Below are 13,494 nucleotides of genomic sequence, written 5' to 3'. Positions count from 1 at the left end.
GAGCCAAATTCACAACAATGATTATTGTCATTATCATTTGAAAGATTTCTTGGAAGTTTTCTGATAGTTTGAAACTAAATGCATATTTAGGAAAAGCTGGAAAGGATGTACCAAAATTGTGAATTTCGCAACCCAAGGGTTTTGCCTCTAAGATGGGGCCTAATTATGTTTTTATATGTAAAGCCTTTCATCAGTATAGCACTTTCGAGGGCATTTAGGTTTTTAAGAACACATCTTGTTTTATACTGCTGCTGAATATTAGAATTTAGCTTTGATGTTCAGAACAGGAATGTTGTTCTAGATTTCATAGCCCTTGGGAGTAGTGATACTTTTAATACTCAGGTGATTGATAAGGCATGTTGGCCTCTTGTTTATAGGGTGGTAAGATATAGACCCCTACTATCATTATTACAGACAAAATTATTATTATATGGGTTCCTGTGCTAAAAGCAAGAAACTAGTAAAGCCAAAACTTCTAACAAATATTTGCTAATCTACCGATTATTCAAGTTCATTTATACCAAATCCCCCCAGACCCAAAGTGGAGCATCAATAGGGGTCCAAAGTATGTTGGGAAACTCTTTGAAAATCTTTTCAAGAAGTACAAGGATAAAATTGTGTAATTTTTGCAAGCATTTTCATGTAGTGTAAGGTCATGTATGTCATGCTATGACCTCTGGAGCCAGATTGGTCCACAATTGGGGTTCAAAGTGTAACATTGGGTACATGTATATGTAGATAGGAATGGTCTTTTAAAAATCACTTTCTTGAGAACTCCCGGTACAAGGGTGGAGGTTGTCACCCTAGATTGTAGTGTACTTTCAGAGTTGTTTGTGCCATCATTTCTGTGGCCAGGGCGCAAGTGCAGTATGTTTTTAAAGTTTAAAACTGGTTGTATATTGTGCATTAAAATCTTTACAATATTGATATACACATTTATGTAATTGTTAATTAAAATTGATATGCAAGCAACCTCTGACATTTGTTTGCTCCAGGTCTCGTGCTCATGTGAGTGATGTGGCCCATGAGCTTCTTGTTTCATTACTTTTCTGATCTTTTGACTCTTTTTTTTTCTTAAAGGACAAGCAGTACCTTATAAAGTCCCTTCTGTCTGAGGGTGTTTCCGTGAAACCCCAGAAGGTGAAGCGAGTTCCAGGGTCCAGCGGAAAACTCCACAAGAACGAGGAAGGGGAGTGGGAATGGTCGGACGATGAACTGGTCCCCGAGGAGCAGGGGGAGGAGGCCTCGGTCAGTTTATTTCTGATACAGTTAGCCTCACTTTGATTAAGGGAAAAATTTATTTTTTGTTTGTTGTATCAAAACAGTGGCAGCATTGGCTAATTTTGTAATAGTCAGTTCAAACAGCATGATTTTTTTGCTTCCCTTATTATTAAACTCAGACATTTATTCCTTAGATTTAACTTGCTTCTCCTTAAGAATAGATAGTAGGTAAATGTTAGAAATAAATACATTGAAAATACAAAAGCTTATTCCTGATAAAACATTATTTTTTCAATTATTTTTTTGAAAAGTTGTAAGTCAATTTCAGCCCCAAGATTTAAGTAAAAATTCTAGTATTGCTTGTAGACACTCTTCAGGCCACATTTTTTGCTAAATATATTTGATACTTCACGTGTGTCTTTGTTACCAAGAGAGGAAGAACCACATTCATTTTGGGGTCAAAGAGGTCAAAGGTCAGGGTCACTACAGGACTTCATAGAAAAAGCCTGTTACTTGACTGATTTGATTCTTTTACATGTAGCTTTGTTATTAAGAGAAGTCTTGATTTCGGGGTCAAAACAAGGTCACTACAGGACCTTTGTAGAAAAGGTATGTCGACATTCATTGCGAGGGGATATGCCCCACCTTGAGGATCTCTTGTTTGACATGGAAATAAGAACTGTGAATGTATGATTGTCTGAAAGTAAAATTTATTTAGAAAACTTTACAATTACTAGGTGTGAATTCAAAGCTGTTTTCGGTATCAGTTAAAGTACAATGACCTTTGATGACAGAAGTACTAGTTGGATTAAAACCACACACCCTTCTCCTTAAGACAAGTGTAAGGAGAAGGGGGTGGTTTTAATCAGACTGGAAGTACTATAAAAGTAATTTTTTATTGTGCATTTTTTTTTTCCATACTTGAATGAAACTGTTTAAAGGGACTGATTTACAATTTCCCCCCAAATTTTGTTTTTCACTGTAAACATGGTAAATGATCAAAATCTGCAGTCTAATATGTTGAGAAGGTTTCACAAAAAAATTAAGGTTATTCATTGTGACAGAAGCTCATTATAGGGAATTTATTATTCGTTTTGAAAACAATGATTGAGGTGCGTTATTGTTTACGAAGTTTTCAAAATAAATGGATATTGATCCAAGTTTATTATACATATCACATCTCAAGTATACTTTAGGTAAAATGTGTCATTTAAATGTTAGAATTTGTGATAGTACAAAATGAAGATGCTTTAAATTACAAAATTAACGTTTCACTGGTTTGTTTGTTTGTTTACATCAACAGACTCGAGTCTTTGTTTACATAACACCAAATCAAAGCTAAAATATTGCTCTTATCCTTGCATTCAGACGATCCAAATTTTAGTTGTCTACATCAAATGAGTTATATTTTTAATATTTAACATAAAAAATGAAAAATCTTTCTTTTGAAAAACGTGAACCAGTCCCTTTAAGATTTGCCTCACAAAAAGCATTTGTAGTGACAATCATAATTGCATTTTGTGTATTTTACTCTTTTTTTTTCAGGGATCTAGGGATGGCGAGGAGGTATGAACTTTCGTTCATTTTTAAAGAAACGCTATTTCAGAACTATGTTGTAGAAAGTATCATTTACCATGAACAGCTAAATGTCTGAGATGAAGATAGAAAAAACACTGACACCTCAGAATGTATACGAGATACTGTAAAAGTGGTAATTTACGCGTGGGAGAAATTTACACTAATTACACGGTCACATAATAAGCACCTAAATTTCCCCCATGCGTATAGTTATAAATATTTGTGATATGATATATATTATTCAGGTACCGCACATTTTCCCCCCTCGCGTAATGTTGGATGTGGAAAAATGCGTACTTAACCCCCAGCGTAAATAACTACTTTTACAGTATATAAAACGAATGAATTGAAATGAAAATGATGATAGGTGTAGATTTTAAGCTGAAATTTTGAAAATGACGATTTTAGTTAAAGTGTAATAATTTTGTAGAACACGGAAACTCCGACTACAGAAAATGACCAAACGTCCAAAAGCAGCACTACTGCAGAGAAACCGGAGGCCACCCCGAGTTCATCGACTGAAAATGTGTCTTCTGAATCGACTGCAACGTTAGTCAATGAGTCTCTGGAACCAGCCTTGCCTGCGACAGCACCTCAGGGCATTCAGGTATGTGGTAATTAATGGGTCTCAAGTCATTCAGGTATGTGGTAATTAATAGTCTCGTTCAACCAGACACTCAGCTGTCTCCATAAATATCTGACGAGCAGATAGTCTGGTAAAGACATGCGATACCGCTAGGGAGCGCTAATTTAGTTTCCAGTGGATTCTCTCTGACATAAACAGTCAATTCCGAAATTTGATGCTAATTAGTTGATCCTTCATTAGTGATACTAATGGGAAAATTATTACTACATGTACAATTAAAAAAAATTACGCTCTTTGTTAGCTGGAAATTGTACTTTCACTTTTGCCTCCTAAAGTAATTTTGGTAAAACGGTTTTACCATTTCCCGTCGGTAGAACAGCAAATAAATCCTTTCCTTTTACACAAGTTTTTATAAACACTGTAGTTGTAAATCCTTAAGCTTAAACGGTAAATTCAATCTATTACAAATTTCTTTGGTAGTCGTTATTTTGAAGGTGTGTTGAATCAACCAATCAAATTAAATACCAAAATTTTGGTAAGCCTCGTTCTGACGTTACAAACGTTATTGCGTGTCTTTACCAGACTCTCTGCTCTTCGGATATTTACGGAAAAAGCAGAGCGTCTGGTTGCACGAGACTAGGTAATTAATGGGTCTCAAGTCATTCAGGTATGTGGTTATTTATGAGTCCTGTGTGGGGTCGTTATTAATGTTTTCTCCACATCTGTTTCTTGGTGCTCTCTGTGCTAAAAAATGTAGTTTTTTTTATTATAGATAAATTTCTGTTATTTTGAGGGTCTATTGATTTTAAAATAAAGTTAACCCCATTTTTGTGAAAATGAATTTATACAAAAAAATTTGAGATTGATGGTGTCTGGTGGAGTATTTTTTAGTTTGTATTATTATGTGGTAATGATAATGATTTTTGCTATCTAACAGTATATGAGGTTTGTCCAAAAAGTTTGTGGACAATTATGTTTTTGTAATTTTTATTGGGTTAATAAGATATATATAATTCCGTATCCAAAATGTTTGTTGTAAAATTCTAATTCAAATAATGTGGTTTTCAATAATTTTGATAATCTTGAATGAAAAAATCACTGTCTTCAAGACCCCCCAGAAGGTGCACACGGCTGATGGTAAAAATGGTACAAACTTCGGTAAAGATTGTTGTAAATGGTTACAGATTTTATAACTTATGTCGAAACTTAAAAAAGTTAATTGGGACGTAGATTAAATTGATTACGTCATTTTTATATGCTGTTAGTATCAGTTATCATGTCACAAATTAAAGGATTTTGAAAGGAAACACTGTAAGCAAATGTTGCAAAAACACCCCCCAAAATGACGTTGGCAATGTGCATGAAACAGCATGCCGTTATTAAATTCTGTGTTCAGCTAATATTGGACAGTGTCAAGATCATTCATTTGGTATATAAGTGGCATAAATGTTTTTTGGAAGGAATTTGTGATTTAAAGGACGCTGAGAGGTCTGGAAGACCTCTGCTATGTAAAGATAGCACAAAATCCCATGTTCATGACATCATCATGACAGACAGACGTCTTACGTTAAGGGAAGTGGCATCCATATGTGGACTGAGTTATCAAATCTTTGGCGTTTGATATTCTCACCGAAGACTTGGATATGAGTCGTGTCTGTGCAAGGTGGGTGCCACGACTCTTATCAGATGATCACAAATGCAGACAAGTAAGACTATGTTGAACAATAAAGGAAATCGGGACTCACGACATTACAAAAACATCAATTTCTTCAGCGTCAGACTGGACTGTGCGGCTTGCATATGCATAGTAAATATGCTGCTAACTTTTGGTATACGAATATGCATTGTGCTAATTTTTATGCATTTAAAGTACATGTATATATGTCTATAGTAAAATTTTATCATACATTACTGCTATTGCTGTCATTATTTAGAAAAACATTATACGTGTCCACAAAGTTTTTGAACAACCCTCATACAGTGAACATGGTTATGCAAACATGTTTTTATTAATATAATGAATTCATGCTTACAGTGAAGTGATTTTCATTCATTATAGTCTTTAAACAGATTATGAACTCCTTGAATATAATAACTTCGGTTTATGACAAATTTCTCGTCCCAAGCACTTCGCTATAAACATGTTTTTATTTCCTATATTCTCTCTCTCTTTCTCAGACTGAAGGCCAGCAGGGGGCGGTTCCACTAAATCTAGTGCTACGGCTCAGGTTAGAGGCAGCTTATTTTCATTTATTATGTAGAATGTAGAATCCAAACTAGAATTGTATACTGAGAAATTGGAAAAGAATTATAGCAAACTTTCTTATAAAACTTCACCATAATGTAATTCTCAAATTGTATTGGGATGAAATTTGATATGTGATTTCCTTTACTGTTTCAGGAATGAAAAAAGAGAATTAAATGATATCAAATTTGAATTCACTATTGGTCAAGGTAAGAATGATGTTTGAAAATTTTGTAGTTTTCAATGAAAAATTAGTGCAATATTTTGAAAGAATTTATGAATTGGAAATCATTTTGCCCCCCTCCCCTCCACTTCTCACTGGAAGAAAAAAGAGAAAGTTACACTGTATTCTGAGATTATGATACATATCTAATATCATGTTTTGTTTCTTTATAAATTGGAATTTTTTTTGCCCCCCTCCCTTCCACTTTTTACCAGAAGGAAAAAAGAGAAAGTTACACTTTTATTTGGTGATTGTGATGTTTTTCGATTTTTGTGCTCTCAGACACGGCAGACAGTGTGTCCCGGGAAATGGTGGAAGCAGGCCTGGTTGATGGAAAAGACATGATTGTTGGTGAGAATTAATGGACATTGTAAATCTCAAATACTAAAGACTTGTGTTGTATTTACTGAGTGCGCAGGAGGATATTTAATTAAAATCATTTTGATTCCCTGATTTGTAGTTGCTGCCAATTTACAGAAAATCCAGGACAATCCTGACCTCAAGAACGTAACATTTGCTTTAGTAAGTAATTAACACATGATTAATTAGTAGAACCAATCACCACCGGAAACTAGAGATAAATGGATTTTTCTATGTGTCTTACAAACATTGTACTTGCATGTACCGGTATGTGTTCTCTACGCGTTACAGCCATATAAGATATTTCTTTTATGTTTTGATTAATTCGATATCATTAATTATTCAATTTTGCTGAATATTCATAAAAAAAGTCTTTCAGGTTTTAACTCTTTGAGCCAAAGGCTCAAGTGAGCTTTTCTAATCAAAATTTGTCCGTTGTCTGTCGGTGGCAACGTCGTCGCAAATTTTCACATTTTCATCTTCTCCAGAACCACTTTGCCAATTTCAACCAAACTTGGTACATAGCATCTTCGGGTGAAGGGGATTCAAATTTGTTCAAATGAAGGGCCAGGCCATTCTTCAAGGGGAGATAATAGAGAAATAGTAAAAATACACTGACAAATTCTTAAATATCTTCTTCTCTAGAACCACCAAACCAATTTCAATCAAACTTAATGCAAATCATCCTTGGGTGAAGGGGGTCCAAGTTTGTTCAAATGAAGGGCTTCCTTTCAAAGGGTGGGACCTCAATAGGGAATCAAATTTTACATGCGAATATATGGGGAAAATCTTTAAATATGAGCCAAGTAAATCAAGTGAGCAATGTGGCTCAATGGCCTCTTTTTGAACTTGTATTGATGATGGATGAGTAATGATATTTCATATTATAGCTTAATCTGAATGAGTACAATAGCTTCACTGGTAAAAGTGTTAGAAAATGAATTTGTCGAAGATAAGTATTTACCATACACTTCAACATTTTGTTTTCTTTGACTAGAATTCGGGATGTGGTCCCAATGAAGCACCATGTGACAAGACGTTGATTGGATTTGCACAGTTGTCGATAAATGACGGAACCGTGGCCCCTCTGCAGTAATTCCGGTCAGACAGAAGCTTCTGTGATACTCTATAATCTTATGCAGTGCCAAGCAAAGACAAGACTGAGAAATATTCAACGGGTTAAACCCGTGGGGACGGCTGCTGTTTGAGGATATCGATCCTTGGATGATTTTTTAACACCGTGGACAAATTGAAGGAAACACATTGTATTATATGTATTTAGTTGTTAAGCGAGGGCATTCATTACAAACTTGACTCCCACCAAAATTTTTATAGTGTTCTGTAGGTGTTCAAGACTCGCTGCTTCAGACTATCCATCTGGGAAAGTCTCGGGTGAAGTCAAACTTTCCATTTCTTGTTTATTAGTTTAAATACACTTTTTTTTTTTTTATATCTACCATGTTTAATGAAAAGGTAGATTTTGAATTGTCTATGGTTAGAGAGGTGTGCAATTTGTGATGAGTAGGTGTCAGTGATAGAATGCACTAAGTCAGCTGCTCAACAAAGGCAGATTCATGTGTTCATCTTCTAAAATACGTGCTGAGGTTAAAGGGTCGTGTTTAGGCAGACTTTGTGTTTTTTTAAGATTTGAATTCTTGTTCTAATTAGTATTTCTACATTGTGGCTGTGTTGGTTTTGGTTATATAGTTGCAGGCTTTCTCAAATATAACTGAAGTAGCTTCCATGTTTTCCTATATAAGTTTTAAAACATTGTTTATTACCAGGTATTTTCCGGTATATGCATAGAAAAAGGTGTGTTTTATTTTTTAAAAGTGATGCACAGCATCCTTCAGCAGGTGCAGAATAGCTGATTTAGTAGTTTGACCAAACCTGATAAGTACTAATTAAAAAGGTACTGTTAAATTAAAATATGGACTGCAGGCATGCTTTGTTGATTATTCTGTAACAGTAAGCTCTATATTATAAGAGATCAGCTTTACATATTATTTATTTGTCTTTGCTGGATGTATTTCCTTGCATAATTTTGTTTTATGGAACAAGCCGTCATTTTGTGTCTTCTAGCAGCTCAAATTTATTGCACATATCACGCACGTTACTTTAGAATGTGCATGTCACACTCATGCTGAATGCGGGTGGTGTTTGAAAGGATTCCATAAATTTTAAATATTTTATTTTTGTCGTGTTGTGAACAGTTCAGAACTTCTGAATGCTACAGATACTTTTCTGAAATGCTGTTTAACAGTTGATTACTTCTTGCGTAGATTGCATATGGGACTTTTGCATCAGTGATCTTGCTAGTTAGGTTGGCATTAGTTAAAATTTGCTAGTTTAAATTCTAGCTTGGTTCCTTCAAATGGATCGTTTTATCATATGACAAAGCACTTTGTTATACACCTGAAGTTTTTTCCTAGAATAAAACCAGTACGATTTCGAACCAACAATTTTAACTGTTTAACCAACTCTCACACTTGTGTTCTATTGACCAATCAACTCCATCTGTTTATGGCAAACACCTTTAATCTTGGTCATATCTTTTACACCATAAGAGGTAGGGCTTTCATATTTGGTATGTGTATTTCTTGTGGCAAGACTTTTCTGTCGACATCAAAATCTTTGACCTGGTGACTTTATCATTGAGCTGTTGACCTACTTTTAGGAAATTTGAATATAAATCATATCGTTTAAATCGTAAGAGGTACTCCTTTTATATTTCTTGTGAGACGACCTTTGCAACAGTACCAGATTTGGTGACCTTGACCATTGATATAGGTTTTGGAAATTAAAAAAAAAAATACAATGTCGTATAGTTTTACTTTGTTGTAATCTAGGGGCATCAGTGTCTCACAATCACATCTTTTCTTTTAACCAGTGGATACAGTGATACATGTAGATGTACACAATCAGACTGTCCTGTTAAAAGGTCAAGGTCAACAAACCATGTGCATCTAGTAAAACAACCTAAAATTATGAAGGTGTATAACAAAACAGTTATAGACTGTGTCTGAGGACCCAGTCCATAAGTGTACATAATATTTACTTTGCCTCTAGCAGAGTTATAATCTGAATATGGGTACTGATCTTGGCTGGATGTTAAACTGTATATGGGTACCTGTTCTGGCTGGGGGTTAATCTATAAATAGGTACATGTACCTGTTCTGGCTGGGGGTTAATCAATGAATAGGTACCTGTTCTGGCTGGGGGTTAATCTGTAGATTAGTACAGGTTGGGGGGGGGGGGGGGATGGGGGGATGTTGTTGTTAATCTGTAGATGGGTACTGTATCTGGCTGTGGGTTAATATGTAGCGTGTCCCATCTAGAAGCAGTGACGATTATTCTTGTCTGCTTAGTGTACATTAGTACCAGGTGAAAGAAACTGGTTATAGCTTTAATTAGGTTTTGTGGTTATATGGAAGGATATATCTTTTTTGATTAATGTGAAAAAGAATTTGCTCAAATGTTATTCCAAAGTATACCTCTATTTTGTTTATTAGAAAATGGCTTGCTGTATAATGCTATTTTTTTTCTTGCCAAAGCAAAATGTAATTTGGATGAAGCGCTTGCAGATTTCCAAGTCATTGTCCATTGGCAATCCTTTTTCATGAATTTGAAATAAGTATTGCACAAACAAGATACATCTCACTTTTTCCCATGTTTATTTCCAAAATGTAATTTTATGTGATATAGTTTGGTACTATTGCAATATGGAATATTATTTGGATAATCTAGATAAAGCTGCAACTAAGCTCCTGTTTGTTGAATTTTCAGGCAATGTTAATATATTAATTTATTTCATTTTTCCAGCGTAAATGTTGAGTTATTTAGCGACACTTAATACAAACAAACACTTATTAAAAATGATAAAACTGGACACTGAAGTTATGTTCATAGAAGTCAAATAAATACATTTCACCAAATGGAACCTTAGTTTTGCCTTCCATTTCTCAATTATCAAATATACAGTGGGTAAGGGAAAAAGATGCATGTCACAACTTTTGAACATCACAGGAAATTTACACCAATTCCTTAAAGTTTAGGAATTTGATATTTGTACAAATTGCAGTCAGAATATACAAAGTAATACATATATATCAACCCATGCATCGAGTTTTGTTTGTTTGTATCAAGTGTTCTTAGTGTTATTGTTGGAGAATATGGCTGAGGAGGGGTGGAAGAGATTGACATTCTTTGTACATGTATGCCGGAACAGTGATTGAGTACAACTGGAGTGAGTTAATGATATTACATTGTTATATGTTATGATGGACTAAAGATGGTTCAGTCTCAAAATCTTAAGTTTATGTATTGTCCTGATACATGACGGGCATTTTTGATCCGAGAAGCCCAGTAGAATTTAGAATCTAAGAAGTTCTAATGCTTTTTTCCTGTTCAAAATACGAATTATTACATTTGAAAATATGGTGGGTTTTTTTTCCCTTTCCTTTTTTTTTTTTTTTTTTAGCAAAAGGAAAATGAACTAAAATGGACATTTAGAAATAAATTTCACCCAGTGGAGGTACTAGTGAAGACAATCTTACATGTATGTTAATATCACCCGTCTTTATTTTTGATATTTTAATTAATTCTTTATTATTACTGGCAATAAACAAAACGGGATAGAATGTGTTGTATTCATATTTATTGTAAACGAAATTGGAAGATAACGAACAGTGATCAATTTCATAAGTCCAACAAAGAATACAGAATTAAGAATGGGGCAAACACTGACCCCTGGACACACCAGAGGTGGGATGGGTGTCGAATCGTGGACCTGACAGAAGTTTAAATTAACGGAGGTGCCTGGGCCTAAGTATCGCAGGCTGCCTCTCAGTACGATAATCATCATGATAGTGTCATAGTATGGTCTTCATAGCCCCTTAGTTTTCTGTTGTGTATTTAATAGTACATTTCCATGTATTAGTATAATCAGGGTAAAAGTCGCAAAAAGTAACAAAGAATAATTAATTAAACTTGTGAACTTAAGACACTTTTTTGATTATGCCAGAATTGAATCGTTCCAGAATGACAAAATACAACTAACAAGTTAAACAACTATATCACGGTATCATACTGAGGATAGGATACGCGTTCATTTAGATCTCCGATCCAATACCATATAGTTATAACCTGTCACATCTCTAGAGGTACTTCTCAAAGGTCAAGGATTTCCTGACGATTTAGATTTACTCCAACACTATCAAATTAGGTTTTGGTTTATCAAAATTTCGTGAAAAAAATGCGCGTGTAAAGCTGGGATAAATTCACTATATATATACGTGTAGATATACCCACTTTTATCCCAGCCCGAGTTTAAACTTTCGACCTGTGGAACCCAAAACGTCCAACGCGCCAAACCACTCGGCCATCTAGGCGCGTTTTAAAACTGGGCATGGGTATCGATAAGGATGACCTTCTCGTTAGATGCCGCCACTTGACCTGCACTCCATTTACATACGTGTCTAGCAAGAAGTAATTTGTTCCCGTATCATTATTATTTGTTTCACGAGTGTATACCTTGTGGAGTATGCGCACCATTTTGTGCTACACGTGTAGCTGTATATCCGTCATTGTTTCCTATCTTCCTTCTGTCATATTTGAATGTCTGACATTATCAAAAGCACAAATGGAGCAGAAATCTGAATAAATAATGGAATAAAATAACACTCTTGAAACGGTTACTTAAAACATATTTATTATTTACATTGGGGGGGGGGGGGGGGGGGAAGAAAGGAAAAAAAAAGAAGAAGGAAAAAACCATATATATCTTGTGTTGCAAACTTCATAAAAACAGGAAGATTGAGAAATCTTAATGTATTTACATGTACGTGAATCTTAATGATGTTGACACGACTCGTATGAACACGCCAGCATCTTCGAAAGCCAAACGTTTTCGGTCCGCTTCTTGGAGCGAATTAAGCGGACCGAAAACGTTTGGCTTGCGAAGATGACACGCCAGTTACTATGTCGGCACGCAAATATTCATGTATTCAGGCAACTTGTTTATGTTGACATTCACCTTATTTGTGTCGATATACAACTTATTTAATTTTCTTCACAGATAAGTGAATTTGATCGGACAGCAGGCATAGCCTATTTTAGCCCGATCCTTTATCTGTAACTTATGTTTAACTAAGATGTGATTTCTTAATGGAACATGTATTCAAGTTAGAAATTGCATGTTGACATTAACTTACGTTTCAAAATAAATAAATTGCATGTCAACTTAAAAAAGTCACAGATCAGCCGAATAAATAATATATGTCTTGCACGTTGACATAAATGAGTTATTGTACATTGACTTATTTTGAAGTTGCATGTCGCAAGAAAGATGTCACATACTGGCATATTTTTTTTTTTCCATTTTGAAGGAATTTCTCTGAAGAATTATCTTGCAATTATGCAGACATTGTCCCATTGTCTATATAACGCTATATATCACAAACAATTAAACTATTCCTTATATTTAAATTTTGTAATACATGTGTATATACAGATCTTTATGTCAAGTCGAAGTGTCAATATCTTTATATCGGAAAATAAATACATTCAAACAGCATGGGATTATTAGCGATAAAACATTGGTAAAAAGTAACTATTGCGAAATTGATAACACTTTCAGATACACAAGTTACCACGCACATGTAAACTGTAGTAACTGTCTATAAACCACATTAAATCCGATTTATCGAGGAGCGTCTCACGTGGTAACTGTTTATGAACCACTTTAAATCCGATTTATCCAGGAGATTCTCACGTGGTACACTGTCTATGAACCACAGTAAATCCGATTTATCGAGGAGCTTCTCACGTGGTACATGTACACTGTCTATGAATCACAGTAAATCCGATTTATCGAGGAGCTTCTCACGTGGTAACTGTCTATGAACCACAGTAAATCCGATTCATCGAGGAGCTTCTCATGTGGTAACTGTCTATAAACCACAGTAAATCGAGAAGCTTCTCACGTGAGCACACAACCACATATATATATAAACAAATAATTCGAATGAGTTTCAGTTTATGTGCTGTCAAATTACAATGTATAACCACATTCTTTTTACACTGGGTTCAGTTATCACTTTTGTCTGGAGAGTGGGGTAGGAACTCGCAATTAGGTCCCGCATTGTCAGTTAGAGCAAATTCCTCCTTTCTGGAGAGACTACTCCGCTGAATACTTGATCTAAAGAAAGTTCTCTCCGTAGAGCGGGGTGAACCAGCACACCGGTTACTCAATCCCAGCTTTCTTCTGATTAGCTGTGAGAC

General features: G+C 35.0%; 2 protein-coding genes across 6 annotated transcripts in view; one reads left to right on the top strand and one right to left on the bottom strand.

Moving 5' to 3' along the window:
• The window catches only part of LOC125665590 (serine/threonine-protein kinase OSR1-like), a 26,309-nt gene extending 15,456 nt beyond the window's left edge, over nucleotides 1–10,853 (top strand). The window contains exons 8-16 of one of the 2 annotated variants that reach the window (XR_008799459.1): nucleotides 1,081–1,248; nucleotides 2,767–2,787; nucleotides 3,230–3,406; nucleotides 5,564–5,613; nucleotides 5,787–5,839; nucleotides 6,136–6,204; nucleotides 6,314–6,375; nucleotides 7,211–9,374; nucleotides 9,416–10,853. Coding sequence is in view for 1 of the 2 variants with exons in the window: in XM_048898300.2 (XP_048754257.1) it covers nucleotides 1,081–1,248; nucleotides 2,767–2,787; nucleotides 3,230–3,406; nucleotides 5,564–5,613; nucleotides 5,787–5,839; nucleotides 6,136–6,204; nucleotides 6,314–6,375; nucleotides 7,211–7,309 (699 nt within the window). In the remaining variant the exon portion in view is untranslated. Of the gene's footprint in view, nucleotides 1–1,080; nucleotides 1,249–2,766; nucleotides 2,788–3,229; nucleotides 3,407–5,563; nucleotides 5,614–5,786; nucleotides 5,840–6,135; nucleotides 6,205–6,313; nucleotides 6,376–7,210 lie in introns of both variants that reach the window. The other variant, XM_048898300.2, reaches the window with a different exon arrangement.
• The window catches only part of LOC125665591 (calcitonin gene-related peptide type 1 receptor-like), an 86,609-nt gene continuing 82,542 nt past the window's right edge, over nucleotides 9,428–13,494 (bottom strand). For all 4 annotated transcript variants that reach the window (XM_048898303.2, XM_056152326.1, XM_048898302.2 and 1 more), the window contains one exon: nucleotides 9,428–13,494. In XM_048898303.2, coding sequence (XP_048754260.1) covers nucleotides 13,300–13,494 — 195 coding nt within the window. In that variant the 3' untranslated portion in view covers nucleotides 9,428–13,299.

The sequence above is a fragment of the Ostrea edulis genome, chromosome 10 (genome assembly GCF_947568905.1).
Source record: "Ostrea edulis chromosome 10, xbOstEdul1.1, whole genome shotgun sequence".
Classification (NCBI taxonomy): Eukaryota; Metazoa; Mollusca; class Bivalvia; order Ostreida; family Ostreidae; genus Ostrea; species Ostrea edulis.
The sequence above is the reverse complement of the archived record's forward strand: the minus strand, read 5'-3'. Positions and strand labels throughout refer to the sequence as shown.